The sequence below is a fragment of the Hyla sarda genome, chromosome 4 (assembly GCF_029499605.1).
Source record: "Hyla sarda isolate aHylSar1 chromosome 4, aHylSar1.hap1, whole genome shotgun sequence".
Classification (NCBI taxonomy): Eukaryota; Metazoa; Chordata; class Amphibia; order Anura; family Hylidae; genus Hyla; species Hyla sarda.
Genome location: NC_079192.1, coordinates 390,879,147 through 390,896,180, shown reverse-complemented (window position 1 = coordinate 390,896,180; position 17,034 = coordinate 390,879,147). Strand labels below are relative to the sequence as shown.

Genomic DNA, 17,034 nt, shown 5'->3' with positions numbered 1-17,034 from the left:
TCTCTGGCACAGAGGATCCACTACCTGCCAGCCGGCATCGTGACATTCATTTATTCATATCTGCTGTTTATCTGGATTCCGGTTTATGAACTGTTAATACACAATATTCTGCCCTGTTTGTATATTTATATTCTGCCTGGTGTATCTGGTTGTCTGGTAGTTTTCCCGTTCTGTTTCTGACCTGTGACTGACTATGTTTATTATTTGTTTTTACGCCCACTGCACTTTAGCGCAGGGAGGGACTGGCTCCAAGTTGTCGATCCACCGTTTAGAGTGGATGGGCAAGTAGGCAGGGAGAGTTTTTCTAGGGTCATTTTAGGGCTCACTCTCCCTGTCCATCAAGTCGGTCATAACAGTTCTCTGCTTATCTACCAATGTAATAGGCTCAGAATTTAAAAAGAAGGACTTTTAAGATGGACACTTTTAAGTAGACTGCTCAAAAATAAAGGGAATTCTAAGATAACACATCCTAGATCTGAATGAATGAACTAATCGGATGAAATACTTTTGTCTTTACATAGTTGAATGTCACACTCAACATCGAAGTGGAAAATCACACTACAGGCTGATCCAACTTTGATGTAATGTCTTTAAAACAGGTTAAAATGAAATTTTCACGTATGCCCGTATGACCTCTCTACAACGTCTGGGCATGTTCCTGATGAGGTTGCGGATGGTCTCCTGAGAGATGTCCTCCCAGATCTGGACTAAAGCATCCGCCAACTCCTGGACAGTCTGTGGTGCAACGTGGCATTGGTGGATGGAGCGAGACATGTGCTCAATGGTGGATGGAGAGAGAGATGTGCTCAATCGGATACAGGTCTGGGGAACGGGCAGGCCAGTCCATAGCATCAATGCCTTCCTCTTGCAGGAACTGTGGACACACTACAGCCACATGAGGTATAGCATTGTCTTGCATTAGGAGGAACCCAGGGCCAACCGCACCAGCATATGGTCTCACAAGGGGCCTGAGGATTTCATCTCGGTACCTAATGGCAATCAGGCTACCTCTGGCAAGCACATGGAGGGCTGTGCGGCCCCCCAAAGAAATGCCACCCCACACCATTACGGACCCACCACCAAACCGGTCATGCTGGAAGATGTTGCAGGCAGCAGAACGTTCTCCACGGCGTCTCCAGACTCTGTCACGTCTGTCACATGTGCTCAGTGTGAACCTGCACACATCTGTGAAGAGAACAGGGCGCCAGTAGCAAATTTGCCAATCTTGGTGTTCTCTGGCAAATTCCAAACGTCCTGCACGGTGTTGGGCTGAAAGCACAACCCCCACCTGTGGACGTCGGACCCTCATACCACCCTCATGGAGTCTGTTTCTGACCGTTTGAGTGGACACATGCACATTTGTGGCCTGCTGGAGGTAATTTTGCAGGGCTCTGGCAGTGCTCATTCTGCTCCTCCTTACACAAAGGCAGAGGTAGCGGTCCTGCTGCTGGGTTGTTGCCCCCCTATGGCCTCCTCCATGTCTCCTGATGTACTGGCCTGTCTCCTGGTAGCACCTCCATGCTCTGGACACTGCGCTGACAGACACAGCAAACCTTCTTGCCACAGCTCGCATTTATGTGCCATCCTGGATGAGCGGCACTACCTGAGCCACTTGTGTGGATTGTAGACTCCATCTCATGCTATCACTAGTGGGAAAGCACCGCCAGCATTCAAAAGTGACCATAACACCAGCCAGGAAGCATAGGAACTGAGAAGTGGTCTGTGGTCACCACCTGCAGAACCACTCCTTTACTGGGGGTGTCTTGCAAATTGCCTATAATTTCCACCTGTTGTCTGTTCCATTTGCACAACAGCATGTGAAATTGATTGTCAATCAGTGTCGCTTCCAGAGTGGACAGTGTGATTTCACAGAAGTGTGATTGACTTGGAGTACAATATTCCCTTTATTTTTTTAAGCAGTGTATTTGTCTGTAAAGTCAATAAAGACATACTTCATTTATTATCTATTTTTCTTTAAGAATACAATATGGTCTTATGATGTTTTAAAGGGACTCTGTCTGCTCTTCTGATGTGTCTATACAATATCATGAGATATCAATGCTGGAATACATTTTATAGAACTCTTGTTTTGTACTATCCCCTTGTTATTCCTCCTAGAAACGTATGACTAAATTGACAACTAAGTGATACCAGCTGGGGGTGTGCACCTACACTCATGCAAAAAAAAGTGAGTCCTTTATTGTGGTGTTAAAATCAGAGCACATGCAAAATATTCCACCTAAACCTCTAAAACAAACATGTTTCTGGTGTTATCTTACACCCTTTCTCATGGCTTTCCAGGACCACACTAAAGTTAATAGAAGTAATATTGGATTAGGGTGTAAACTTCCTGATTTCCCAAGAGGAGAAATCTTGTGTGGTCTTGGATAGCCATGAGAAAGGGTGTAAGATAACCCCAGAAACGTGTTTGTTTTAATATCCGTGCAAGATCTTAATCAACAAGTCCAAGGAAGAGGTGAGCCACCTCCAACTGATATTTCACTTATGTCCCTATACTGTCTGACATTGTCCAATCAGTGATGACAGTATCAGACTTTGTATGGGCAAAGTTTAAAAAATACACACAAAAAAATACCCATAAAGCAATTTTAAATATTGACCCGTTTTTGTAAATGAGTTGGAAAGTTTGAGAGATTCATTGACCCAATAACACAAGAGTAAAATTTAAGTGTGTAAGGAAAATCACCGAATTAGAATGGAATGCATTCCATTTAGGAAGCCGCAAGCTCACAATGTGCCTATTGTTAAAAATTCCAGTGTCACATATTAGTTTGTTTGGAATTTTTAGGGCACAAGAACAAATCAGAACACAGAGCATATCAGGTATAGTACAAAGTGCAGCTTGAATGAGGGTAAAAGGTCACCTGGGTGAAGTGTGGCCAGTGTTGGATTTGTGGAAAGTTATCTGCTAAAATATTAAAGCTATCGGAGTTAGTGTGGTGTCACGGTACCGTATTATATACGTTACCTGTATAGAGGTCCCCGTAGCCAGAGTCCCTAGGACGTCTGGGTCCCTCTGTTGTAGATCCCCCCCCCCCCCTTGTCACCTCACATTTAGTCTATAACTATAGTCATTCTATTCAATATTAATATAAGGATATATATGTAAATATTTAGTTATCTACCTGTTCGGAGCGTAGCAGGACCTGCATGTCACGTGGTCAGGTTGAAACTCTATGGTTTTGCTACAGGACCTTTGGAGGTTCCTGTGACGTGTTCACCCACAATGCACTGTAACGGTGAGTGACAGTCGGTGAGTGACCAATCCAAAACGGCTGGCACCTGCCCATATAAGCGACCCACGCCATCTTGATCCCTCTCTTGGGTTGCTGACTCTGGAAGAGGTAGGACCTCCGCAGCTTACAAGACAATTTAGTAGGCCAAAGCCTTGCGGCCTAGGCCTCTAACCTAGTGGATAGACTAAGCAATTTCCCCGCTACTCATCGCAAGATCACTGGACCTAATTACTCCCCTAAATCCAGTGGATCTCTGCTATACGATCCTTCAGAAGATAAATTGGGCTTACCTGATCCCAACCGACTGTCAATCGCTGCTAAAGCCATATGTAAAGAGACTTTGTTATCTGGACTGTTACTACATGCACAGAAACTCCTCAGTAAAAGTTCCTGCAATTTTTCAGTTAACAGCTGTTGTGGACAATCCTTTATTTCTGCATCACCTATTGCTCTTGGGAAGGGTGGCAATAGGTCTATCAAGAACACAGCATTTAACCCGCACCCTGGCGTCACGAGTCACAAGGGTGAACAGCGCCCTTAACTATCCTGCACAACGACACCCTACACTCCCACAAGACAGTATCCTCTCATCCGCCACCACATTAGCGGATGGAAGTTTTTTTTTTATTTTTTATTATTTTTCTTTATAAAGATGCTTAGGCTACCTCCAATACCTCTGGTATGGCAGCGCCGGTGCAATCCTCTCCCTGGTGCCAGGCATCCAGCATCACAGTGCAGCTCAGTCAATCGCTGGCTGCAGCAGTCTCCCACCTCGGCCAGTGACTGAGGGCCACAGTAAAGGGCCTTATGAAGCGCTTGTAGCACGAGACGGGTCCGTAGCCCTGTTTGACCTCCTCTGTGTTACCCCCTGCACCTCATCCAAGTGAAAAGAAATAAAGATCATCAAAGAAGCAACATAAGTGGTGAGTGCGCTTGGGTTATTTTCTTTCCTTTGGATTCATTATTGCACAAATAGCTCTCACGCAAGCTTTGCACCACCACCGTCTTCATATGTATATGAATGCTGCTATATTGTGTCAGATTGTCCTCAGGTGTGCGAAGCTGCAGTGCCAGACTGTCTGTTTCTACCTTGCATTTGACATATTATAAAGTGCTCATACAAAGAAATCACACACAAATCAGTAAAAAAAAAGATATACAAATACTTTGGTAGAATATATACTCGTAGAGCGATGATGCAGGCCATGCTTGGGTTGTCAATCACGCTGAGGAAGCGTAATTACAGCCAGAGCAGTGGGACTAGCAGAGGATGGAGACTACTTACTGACTGGCAGGGGAGAACTTCTTATACTCACTATCCTTGTGGGCAGAAATGTATCCAGGGAATGGTAAAGAAGAAGATTTTACCATATACAGTGGTCCCTCAAGTTACAATATTAATTGGTTCCAGGACAACCATTGTATGTTGAAACCATCGTATGTTGAGATCATAACGCTATGGAAACCTGGTAATTGGTTCTGAAGCCCCCAAAATATCATCCAAAAATAGGAAAAAGTGAGGATTAAAGAAAAATAAGGAGATAACTAATAAAGATAAAGCAAATCCTTACATATAAAAAGTAATAAAGATCTGCTGGGAGCTGTAAATCACTGTCTATGTCAGTGTTTCCCAACCAGGGTGCCTCCAGCTGTTGCAAAACTACAACTCCCAGCATGCCCGGACAGCCTTTGGCTGTCCGAGCATGCTGGGAGTTGTAGTTTCGCAACAGCTGGAGGCAACCTCTTTGGGAAACACTGGTCTATGTAGAGGACAGAAGCTTCTTCAGGGTCCTGTACAGAGCACGCAATGTCCTAAAAAAAAAAAAAGGAAAATGGAGCCGCCCTTACCTGATGCCCAAAGGAGCAGCTAACTCTGGTACAGGAAAAGAGTACAGAACATATAATACCTCCCTGTACTGTAGGGGGCGCTACCAGACATCAGTCAGTGCATGCACAGGGGTTTTACCAGTGAAATATCCATTCTGATTGTCCAGCCATTGACACGTTTCACAGATTCCAAAGCACTGTATGTTGAGTCTGGTTTCAAGTCACAATGGTCCAGAAAAGACCATTGTATGTTGAAACTATTGTATGTTGGGGCCATTGTAAGTTGAGGGATCACTGTACTGTATAACACATTGCCACGTGTAATATATGGTAAAATCTGATGACAGGTTCCCTTTAATGCATTTATGAATATGCTTTGCATTAGGAAATGGGACTGAATGTTCTAAGATGTTCCTTTTACTGTGGATTGTTACTCAAGGTGCATTGACACCACGTTTTTGCAATACAGTTCCCATATCAGGTTTTTGATGAAAAACGGATTCCTCAAAACCGGACTAAACTGTTTCAAAACGTGTGTACAAATTTCAATTTAAAACCGTATACGGTTTGAAAACTGATGTCCGGTGGCATCCATTTTGTAAGAAAAAAACTTATATGTTTTTAACTTTTCACTCCATTTTGAATAAAGTTTCACTTGTTTGATTGAAATTCCAAGAAAAAGAACTGTGCAAAGTCAAAAACCGTATGGTGAAAACCGGATGGAACCGTATGCACATACGATCCTGTACGGTTCCCATTGACTCCCATGTTTTTTAAAAAACCTAAACGGTTTGAGGGTGCATTCACACCACGTTTTTGCAGTACAGTTCCCGTATCAGGTTTTTGATGAAAAACTGATTCCTCAAAACCGGACTAAACTGTTTCCAAATGTGTGTACAAATTTCAGTTTAAAACCGTATACGGTTTGAAAACTGATGTCCGGTGGCATCCATTTTTAAGAAAAAAAGTATACGTTTTTAACTTTTCACTGGATTATGAATAAAGTTTTTACTTATTTGATTGAAATTCCAAGAATAAAAACTTTGCAAAGTCAAAAACCGTATGGTGAAAATCGGATGGAACCGTATGCACATACGGTTCTGTACGGTTCCCATTGACTCCCATGTTAAAAAAAAATACATATACGGTTTAATACAGTTTTTCACCCGGACCAAAAAAACTGACAAAAGCGTACAGGATGCAAAACGGACACAACCTGATGCATCTTTTGGCATATGGTTTTCAATGCAGTGTCAATGCATACGGTTATCAATACGGTTCCGTACGGTTTTCACATTTAAAACGTGGTGTGAATGCACCCTTATTTGGTACTCTGGGTAGTTTATTTTAAGGTTTTTGTAATGTAATTAAATAAACTGGATCTCGGAGCACAACCTGTATTTTGCAGGATTGTCATCATCTTCTTGATGGGTCATGGTATGGGATGCTATATAGCAGTGGTTTTCAACCTGCGGACCTCCAGATGTAGCAAAACTACAACTCCCAGCATGCCCGGACAGCCGTTGGCTGTCCGGGCATGCTGGGAGTTGCAGTTTTGCAACATCTGGAGGTCTGCAGGTTGAAGACCACTGCTATATACTGTATGTATGTCCAACGGCTGTCCGGGCATGCTGGGAGTTGTAGTTTTGCAACATCTGGAGGTCCGCAGGTTGAAGACCACTGCTATATACTGTATGTCTGTGTTCTATGTTGTTAGCTGAATTTCTGAAGCTCGGTTTAGTCATCTAATAGTACATTGTTGTTAATAAAACAGACAGTAATTTAGTACGTGTACAACTTAATTCATACAGTGTCATGGAAAAGTCCGCTGTAATCTGTGGGGACTTTCTCAATCCAAGTGTTCTATTCTCCTCTGTCGCCTCCGCAGGGGACATAATGGGGGAGATTTATTAAAATCTGCACAAAGGAAAAGTTGCCTAGTTGCCCATAGCAACCAATCAGATCGCTTCTTTCATTTTGCAGAGGCCTTGTTAAAAATGAAAGCAGTGAGCTGATTGGTTGCTATGGGCAACTGGGCAACTTTTCCTCTGCACAGGTTTTGATAAATCTTTCCCTATAAAGCGTGGCACAATTTCAGTAGGAAATGTCTTCCAGAGAGTTGTTTTTTGTGTCCATTTTCAACTAGGTTACTTGGCAAAGGGTTTTCTAAACCAGACATCTTTAAAAAAAAACAAAAAAAAAACACAGATAATGGCCCTGATGTACAAAGAGTGTTGTGTAGGTTTCTTTGTGGGTTTTAACTCCCTACAATTTTTTCCCCACTGTATTTACTAAGGTTTCCGTACACTTTGCACTTTTCCCTACATTTACCTACATTCCCTACATTTTTCCCTACCTTTTTTAACCTCTTAAGGACGCAGGGCGCCCGCTCCCAGTTTTCAAAACGGGGTCACGCCGCGTCATACCGGGTCGGTCCCGGCGGCTTATGATAGCCGGAACCCTGGGCTAATAGCGTGCGGCACAGATCGTTGTGCCGCACGCTATTAACCCTTCACACACGGCGATCAAAGTTGATCGCCATGTCTAAAACAAAAGTAAAAGCTTCCTGGCAGCTCAGTCGGGCTGATTGGGACTATTGCGATAAAATCCTGATGTTCCGATCAGCTAGGACGCGACAGAGGTCCCCTTACCTTGCTCCGTCGCATCCGATCGGCGTTTGATTGCTCCAAGCCTGAGCTACAGGCTTGAGCAATCAACCCCCTATAACGCTGATCCATGCAAAGCTATGGCTTTGCAGGGATCAGTGTAAAAGATCAGTGTGTGCAGTGTTATAGCCCCCTATGGGAGCTATAACACTGCAAAAAAAGTGTAAAAAAAAAGTTAATAAATAGGATTTAACCCTTTCCTTAATAAGAGTTCAAATCACCCCCCTTTTCCCATAAAAAAAACACATGTAAATAAAAATAAATATAAACATATGTGGTATCGCCGCGTGCGTAAATTTCCGAACTATAAAAATATATATCGTTAATTAAACCGCACGGTCAATGGCGTACGCGCACAAAAATTCCAAAGTCCAAAATAGTGTATTTTTGGTCACTTTTTATATCATGAAAAAATGAATAAAAAGCGATCAAAAAGTCCAATCAATACAAAAATAATATAGATAAAAACTTCAGAAGACAGCGCAAAAAATGAGCCCTCATACCTGCCCGTATGCGGAAAAATAAAAAAGTTATAGGGGTTAGAAGATCTGAATTTTTTACGTATAAATTTTCCTGCATGTAGTTATGATTTTTTTTTAAGAAGTACGAAAAAATCAAACCTATATAAATAGGGTATCAATTTAACCGTATGGACCTACAGAATAAAGATAAGGTGTCATTTTTACCAAAAAATGCACTGCGTAGAAACGGAAGCCCCCAAAAGTTAAAAAATGAAATTTTTTCTTTGATTTTGTTGCCCTTTTTGGCGGCTACGCCCCCTTTCCCCGATGACCACACCCCTTTTTTGGGTTTTCTGAGTAGAATAGAGAGTTTGTCGTTTTTTTGTTTTTTTTCAAATCTGCCGCAAATTCTGGCGCAGAATCTGGCTCACAACCCGACAAGGCATGTCGAGTTTACAATAGTAAGTCAGGGCTATTGGCCATAATGTAACACCATGCTGTATAAACTTTTGTGAACATCTCTAAAAAGGCAGGGGGGCAGGTGGGTTGTTTGGATAGCATGGTTGCTCTATAGCACTGGGTTAGCATCCGGCAATATCAGTATGGGGGGGGGGGGGGGAGGGTTGGTTATTACGGTTGCTTTACAGAATGTGTATGTTCCCCCATATGAGAAATGGAAGAATGAGTCCAACGCAGACTTCGTGCAAATAATGACTTCTTTATTCAGGTACCAACGACAACAGGATAAAAGTGACGCGTTTCAGTCTTACTCCTTCCCCATATAATTGCATGTTCCATTCTGTGTTTTTTCCACTGTATAAAACCGGCTGAAATGTTGGCCTTCTATGACCAAAAGAAATAAATAACTAAAAATAGAATTTCATAAACTTTCTCTTTTAAAACAGATCAACATGGAGGAGACAAACAACACAGAAGATGGGGAGGACACTTCACAGCAGAGCCCTAACATGCTCTTCTTACTCATCCTGGTGTTCTTCATCATGGGACTTGTAGGTTTTTTCATCTGTCATATTCTTAAGAAGAAAGGCTACCGATGTCGAACGTCACCCGAGGAAGACTATGTGATAAAGAGTGATTCAAATAGTGATCAAGAAAGTGAGTTTGAAGTGTTGGTGTTTGTTTGGTAATCTTGTCTTTTATTGTATTAAAGGGGTACTACGGGTGGTACTTTTTATCAACTGGTGCCAGAAAGTTAAACAGATTTGTAAATTACTTCTATTAAACAATCTTAATCCTTCCAGTACTTATTAGCTGCTGAATACTACAGAGGAAATTCTTTTCTTTTTGGAACACAGAGCTCTCTGCTGACATCACGAGCACAGTGCTCTCTGCTGACATCTCTGTCCATTTTAAGAACTGTCCTGATTAGGAGAAAATCCCCATAGAAACATATGCTGCTCAGTTCCTAAAATGGACAGAGATGTCAGCAGAGAGCACTGTGTTCCAAAAAGAAAATAATTTCCTCTGTAGTATTCAGCAGCTAATAAGTACTTCCAAGGCCGGAAGAAGCACGCTTACATGTGTGAAACAGCCAGCGTAGCCTCCGAGCGCCCACCTGCCTGCACCGATGCTGTGATCCAGCCTTTCCGTGGACCAGACTGCCATGTTGAACAGTCTCCGTTGAGCGGTGAGTGCACGCACGTACCTTTGTTGCTACATTTGTAATTTACAAATCTGTTTAACTTTCTGGCATCAGTTGATAAAAAAAAAAAAAAAAAAGTTTGCCTTTTGAGTACCCCTTTAAATTCAAATTTCCATAAAATTTCCCAATTTGCCAAAGAGGGTAAACATTCCTTCTTGGGCCCTGTTGGTAATCGGAGAGATTAATATCTATAAGAAGGAAAAATGCAAATAATCTCAAAAGAATCTATTAAAACCCAATGTATATTTAAAAAAAATAAAGCTCTATATGAAACTCAGCATTTATTCCGTATGTGGTAAAAGTACTATAGGCACTGGGCAGCAAATTGCAGAGAAGTGAGACACCTAGTGGCAAAGACTTTAGAGCCTTAGAACTTTACCAGCTTTACATGCCCCCATGTATTGCCTAATACACATGTCTGTATACATTACCAGCCATATATTTCCAGCCAAATGAGTCTGTTACATTGTCATCTCCAAATGTTTACAGATATTGGCCCTGATTTACTAAAACCGAGTGTTTAATGTGGAGTTTTTTTTCTTTTTACTGTTTTTTTGTGTCGCACGGGTTTACAGGGGTATTCCAGATTTTTTTTTTATTTGACTATGCTACAGGGGCTGTAAAGTTAGTGTAGTTCATAATATTGTGGTGGCCCAGGAGAGCTGTGGTGTCTGGGGTGTTGCAGTGATGTAAGTGCAGGGTCTGGTGGTATGAACCCTTAGATGTCGTGACGCCAGGGTACGGTTTCCTTAGTGTTAATGGTCCTACTGCCAATCGTCCCAGAAATGCTAGGGAAAATAACGGAATGTCCACAGCAGACTTTATGAATAAACTGAAGAATTTACTTGAAGATGTTATGCAACAGTCTCTATACATAACAGTCTCTTAAGAGGTAACCGGAATGCAGGTTCCTTACAGGTTGTGCTGGGACTTTGAAGCAATGAGCTTTGATGCAGGCCACTGTGCTACTAATTATAATCTTTGAGCTGGTAGTAGTCACACAGGATTTGATAGATTGAGCTTGGTAACTCATGGTTTAGTGGCTGCAGGTTCTTAGGCTTTGGCCCAGATGAATTGAGATTTCTGCTGAGATGTGCTTGGCTTTGTAGTGCAGGAACAAGAGAGCGAATTTAGTGGCTACAGCCCTTTATATAATAAGGGGCTGGAATAAGCTCATTGGTCAGCAAACCTGTAAGTCCTGAACCCAGTGAACTCTGGGTATATCACATGACCCAGTAAGGTCCTTAAGCAATTTTACATTACAACTGTACATCACGTGACCTGGGAAAGGTCCTATGCATGTATTTCCTATTCCTTAAATAATTTATTAACATAAGTTGTATGAGGCAACCAGGGGTAAGCCCTGCAGGAGAGCCATATGGGAATTAAGGGACTCTGGCTGAGGGGACTTTAGACAGGGACAGGACCAGGTCCTGTACCGGGACACCACAATATAGTGTCTGAACCTGTGTGTGACGGTTTTCTCACAATTCTTCTGTGATTTTCACCCGAATATTTATTTTTACCAGCATACAAAATTACTGTTGTCTCAGATTTTTCCCAGGTTGCAATGCGTCCGAGACCTGACATCACTAGTCAGCTGATGACAGGGAGCCTGTCTGCTTCAATGGGTGGAGGGATCGCTTGGTGGGAGAGAGATCAATCGGCAACTAATGCAACAGCCCTGAATGGCTCCTCAGTACTGGCCATTCAGGGCTCCTGGCAGAGAATTTAAAAATGAAAGTAAAAGTACTGTACTTCACTGCATGCCGCCCGCTCCCCTGCTTAATAACTTCTGATCGGATCGGGTCTCAGAAGCGAGACCCGGTGTGACCAATCCCTCAGCCCCTGTACTACTGTCCCAAACATGGAACAGGCCCTGTTCCATGATGGGGGAACTAGTACAAGCACTAATGTAGTCTGAATTTACAGAGACAGACGGCTGTGTGAATGCAGCCTTTCAACATGTTACATTGTACAACTTTGTTAAATTCTTTTTGACCCGTATATCGTAATCTGTTCTGTGTGTTCGCTTCTCACTTTCCTATCTTTAATTGGATGTTTCTGTAATCATCTTGGCAATACTTCCTGTCAGGGCAGAATACATTTCGACAACAGATTTAAACCCGCGCAACACAAAAAAAAACAGAGATGGCCGACAAATTTTTTAAAAAAAGAAAAACACTCCAGATTAAACACTCGAGTTTTAGTAAATCAGGGCCATTATATTTGTTTCCCCCTTCCAACGTGTTGGAGCTGCCATCTTTGTGGCTCTTGGCTGTGGCACTGCCACTTAAGGCTACACAAGTTGCTGTCTCACCTCTGATCCAGTACAGCCCTGACGATCACAATGATAGGCTAAAGGGAAAACAATTTATTGTACAAGGTACAGCATCAAATTCTTATTTGAAAGTTAGGTAAAACATTTTAAAATGGAGTTTTGCTCATGGTAGAAAAGCCATGTCTAAGGGTACAGCTTAACTTCAGAAACATGTTGATTTTATTGGGCACTGACTGCACTACTGACTTAATGTTTTAAAGAGTTACTGTCACATCCTACATAATTTTTTTATTTGTTACTCAGTTCCTAAACGTGATCATGTGCATATAATTTTTATGTATCTAGAATCTATATTTCTCTAACAAATACCTTCTATCTGTTGCTCATTTGGTATTTCATCCTGTTTTTTTACAGGGGTGTGTCTTCACTCTGCATGACTCATCTTCCTCCCTAAGTCTGCTGTGTTGTTCTGTGTATCTTCCTCCAATCACTGCAGGCTGCTCTGTAACCCCCTCCTCTCTGTTTCAGACAAAAGTCTGATAGGCAGGACAGTAGTGAGGAGTGCTAGTCCCGCCCTCACTTATAGGACTTTGTCCTAGCCTTTACTTTAGCTGGGACAAAGATGATGCTGCAGCCAGACAAAATTATGTTCTGGATGGTATAGGACCCCTAGTGGTCTTTTTTATAAGCCATAATTTCTATAAAAAGGAAATACATTTTTCTTTTGAAGTATATGAGAAAGGTTAATGTTTTGCCAAGATGTACAACATATAAAAAGTTTTAGAATCTGACAGTGTCCATTTAACTTACCAACAAAAAGTAATTTGATTTTGTACCTTCTACACTGCATTGTGTTCCCATTTGGCTATCATTCTAACGGCAGCCAGTAGAGGTAGGATCCATGCATCCAAAACATGTGTATCCAAGGAGCAGGTGTGCTGATTTACTAGCCCATTTAAAGGGGTATTCCAGATTTTTTTTTCTATTTAACTGTGCTACAGGGGCTGTAAAGTTATTGTAGTTCATAATAAAGTGTTTGTACCTGTGTTTGATAAATGGTCTAGCAATTCTTATGTGATCTTTGCCCCAATGTTCATTTTTAACAGCATACAAAATGAGTGTTGCCTCAGGCTTTTACCAGGTTGCAGTGCGATTGAGACATTACATCACTGTGAAATGTTGAAAGGGAGCGTGTCTGCTTCAATGGGTGGAGCGACTGCTGGTTGGGAAGGAGATCAGTCTCCTCAGGGCTGCAGGGAATTGTAATTTCATGAAGAGCATGTATAGCTCAGGTGTGCTGCAAAGGCTGGGGTGACTGATGTGTGGGAGGGAGAAAAGTAAACTCACACTTACAAACAAGAGATCCTGGGACTTGTAGTTGGAGGGAGAGAACTCCAACAGGAAATAGCCATTTCACAAAAAGAAATCAGCATTGTTATGGTGGACACAGCCACTTCCATTTAGCCCAAAGACAAGCACGGATCCTTCCTAAGCATGTCCATTACTGTCTGGCAGGTAAGTACTAAAGTCACTTTATGTTGGATAGCCCCTTTAAAGGCTTTTACAATGCAATGGAAAAGGGATCAGTTTGTAGCTAGGTTGTATGTCATAGATGTACCAATATTTCCACTATCCGGATGTCTCAATGTGTTAGATAAGAGATATATACATAGTTTTCCTGTATAAAAATTTGCCATTTTAGCTTATCAATTTACATAGTATATTAAATAGACCAGTAATGATATTATATCAACTATTATTGTAGAGTGGGAATATGGAAAGAGAAATGGAATTATAGGGCAACCACATTAGCGAGTGAGGAGCCAAATGTACTTAAACCACTAAAAGGTGTGTGGTTTCAATATAAAGCTTTTTACATATTCTATAGCAACCCCATTGATTTTTGTTTCTTGTGTACAGTTCCGGAAGAGATGTCCAATGAAGATACTGTAGAACGTATAGTAAAATGCATTATTGAGAACGAAGGTTAGTAGTTTCATCATGTTTTTGTATAGTTTCACCCAGTCTTAATTATACTTCAAATTTTATAATTTTTTTTAATACCTTTTTTTTATTTTTTTATTATTTTCTTTTATAAATTTTTAGCAAATGCAGAAGCACTTAAGCAGATGTTGGGCGAGACTGAAGGGGATGTTCAAATTGGTCCCAGGTAAGGAGAACAGTTTTCATCACTTAAAGCCATTGAAAATTACTAGTAGTAAGAAAGCAGAAAACTCCAGGACAAAGCGCATAAACCAGATAATAAAAAGTAACCCAGGATCAAAACTTCCTATAGATCAGGCTAGATGGATTCACTGTCGATAGCGGTGCTTACCAACTGATCATTGTAGGTAATTGTCAAATATCCAAATAAGAAAAGGAATATAGTAGGGCACTCACTGAATCTTAAAGAAAATGTACTTATTAACTTTTTTGACATTAAATCAGGGGAACGTGGACGTGCAACAGCCATTTCACATCTTATCGGTGTGAAACGGCTGTTGCACGTCTATGCTCCCCCAATCTGCTCCCCACTTCGTTTGTGTGATGTTCACTAAGTGAAGATGATTAATAGATGGATTTTCTTCAAGATTCAGTGAGTGCTCCACTGTATTCTTTTTCTTATTTGGACATATGAAGCCATTACAGAGTTTGTCTAGCACAGGGCATCACACTGATGGATCCCTCAGTGATCAACTGTAATCTGGGGCAGCAAGTAGTCTCATTCCCTGCAGCACTACTGCATGGCAAATGAAGCAGATATGAGTATGGTTTTTCTGAATTAAGTAGTCCAATATACTAGATAAGAGATTTTGGACTGGAAAACCCTAGTATTCTGGGTATTTATTTCTCTTTAGATGGGTAGGAGTTAGTGTGTGACTTTATAAGGTACACCTGTTCAATTGCTTAAAGGGGTACTCCGTTGGAAAACCTTTTTTTTTTTTTTTTATCAACTGGTGCCAGAAAGTTAAACAGATTTGTAAATTAAAAGTATGTAGATACATGAATGAATGTCCGGAACAGCACTGGCGAGCAAAGGGTATGTAGTGGTATGATTGGATCCGTGCGTCAGGAGTGCAATGAGATCACTGGAGGTGCAAGTTGCTATGTAAAGTCTATGCAAAGCAATAGAAGAAAACCGCACTCACCCGTCAGTAGTGCGCCGATACTTTATTGCAAAAGAACCGTGGACATGAACACAAGACAGCAGGATACCGGCAGGAACACCAGGGTACACACACGTGTAGTACTACTGTGCCCTGGTGTTCCTGCCGGTATCCTGCTGTCTTGTGTTCATGTCCACGGTTCTTTTGCAATAAAATATCGGTGCACTACTGACGGGTGAGTGCAGTTTTCTTCTATTGCTTAGATTTGTCAATTACTTCTATTAAAAAATCTTAATCCTTCCAGGACTTTAGCTGTTGAATACTACAGAGGAAATGATTTTCTTTTTTGAACACGGAGCTCTCTGCTGACATCACGAGCACAGTGCTCTCTGCTGACATCTCTGTCCATGTCCGGAGCAGCATACATTTGCTATGGAGATTTTCTCCTACTCTGGACAGTTCTTAAAACGGACAGAGATGTCAGCAGAGAGCACTGTGCTCGTGATTCAGCAGATAGCTCTGTGTTCCAAAAAGAAAATAATTTCCTCTGTAGTATTTAGCAGCTAATAAGTACTGGAAGGATTAAGATTTTTTTTTATATAAGTCATGTAGATTTTTTTTACTTTCTGGCACCAGTTGATTAAAAAAAAAAAAAAAAAAAAGTTTTCCACCGGAGTACCCCTTTAAAGCAGATGGGCTACAGCAGCAGAAGACCACACCAGGTGTCACTTCTGTCGACTGAGAACAGAAAACCGAAGCTACAATACACACAGGTCACTAAAATTGGACAGTGGTAGAACATTGCTAGGTCTAATGAGTATCGATTCCAGATGCAGCTTTTACATGGTAGTGTCAGAATTTGGTGTAAGCAACATGAAAGCATGGATCCATCCTGCCTGGTATCAATGGTTCAGGCTGGTAGTGGTGTTATGGTGAGGGGTCATTTTCTTGGCACACTTTGGGCCCCTTAGTACCAACTGACCATCATTTAAATGGTTATTGATGGGGACCATGTCCATGCTTTTATGACCACAGTGGACCCATCTTCTGATTATATTTCCATCACGATACATGTCACAAAGCTCACATTATCTCATACATGACAAGGAGGTCATTGGCCTCCACAAGTATTGAGGGGTCGGATAAATCCTACAAATCCATTTGTACCTGTCACGATTCGGCTTCCAGGTAGTGGATCCTCTGTGTCAGCGAGGGATTGGCGTGGACCGTGCTAGTGGACCGGTTCTAAGAGGCTACTGGTATTCACCAGAGCCCGCCGCAAAGCGGGATGGTCTTGCTGCGGCAGTAGCAACCAGGTCGTATCCACTAGCAACGGCTCTACCTCGCTGACTGCTGAGAAGGCGTGGGACAGAAGGATTAGGCAGAGGCAAGGTCAGACGTAGCAGAAGGTCGGGGGCAGGCGGCAAGGTTCGTAGTCAGGATGGGTAGCAGAAGTTCAGGTACACAGGCTTTGGACACACTAAACGCTTTCACTGGCACAAGGCAACAAGATCCGGCAAGGGAGTGCAAGGGAGGAGACTAGATAAAGGCAGGGAGCAGGTGGGAGCCAATTAAGCTAATTGGGCCAGGCACCAATCATTGGTGCACTGGCCCTTTAAGTCTCAGAGAGCTGGCGCGCGCGCGCCCTAGAGAGCGGAGCCGCGCGCGCCAGCACATGACAGCAGGGGACCGGGACGGGTAAGTGACCTGGGATGCGATTCGCGAGCGGGCGCGTCCCGCTGTGCGAATCGCATCCCCAACGGCCAAAACAG

General features: G+C 42.2%; 1 protein-coding gene across 9 annotated transcripts in view; it reads left to right on the top strand.

The window, feature by feature from the left end:
- RELL2 (RELT like 2) overlaps window positions 1-17,034 on the top strand; it is a 91,195-nt gene that overhangs the window by 43,454 nt on the left and 30,707 nt on the right. For 6 of the 9 annotated variants that reach the window (XM_056517083.1, XM_056517084.1, XM_056517085.1 and 3 more), the window contains exons 2-4: window positions 9,117-9,327; window positions 14,076-14,141; window positions 14,262-14,325. In XM_056517083.1, coding sequence (XP_056373058.1) covers window positions 9,123-9,327; window positions 14,076-14,141; window positions 14,262-14,325 — 335 coding nt within the window. In that variant the 5' untranslated portion in view covers window positions 9,117-9,122. Of the gene's footprint in view, window positions 1-2,809; window positions 2,845-7,087; window positions 7,141-9,116; window positions 9,328-14,075; window positions 14,142-14,261; window positions 14,326-17,034 lie in introns of those variants that run through there. The other 3 variants (XM_056517086.1, XM_056517087.1, XM_056517088.1) reach the window with 2 other exon arrangements.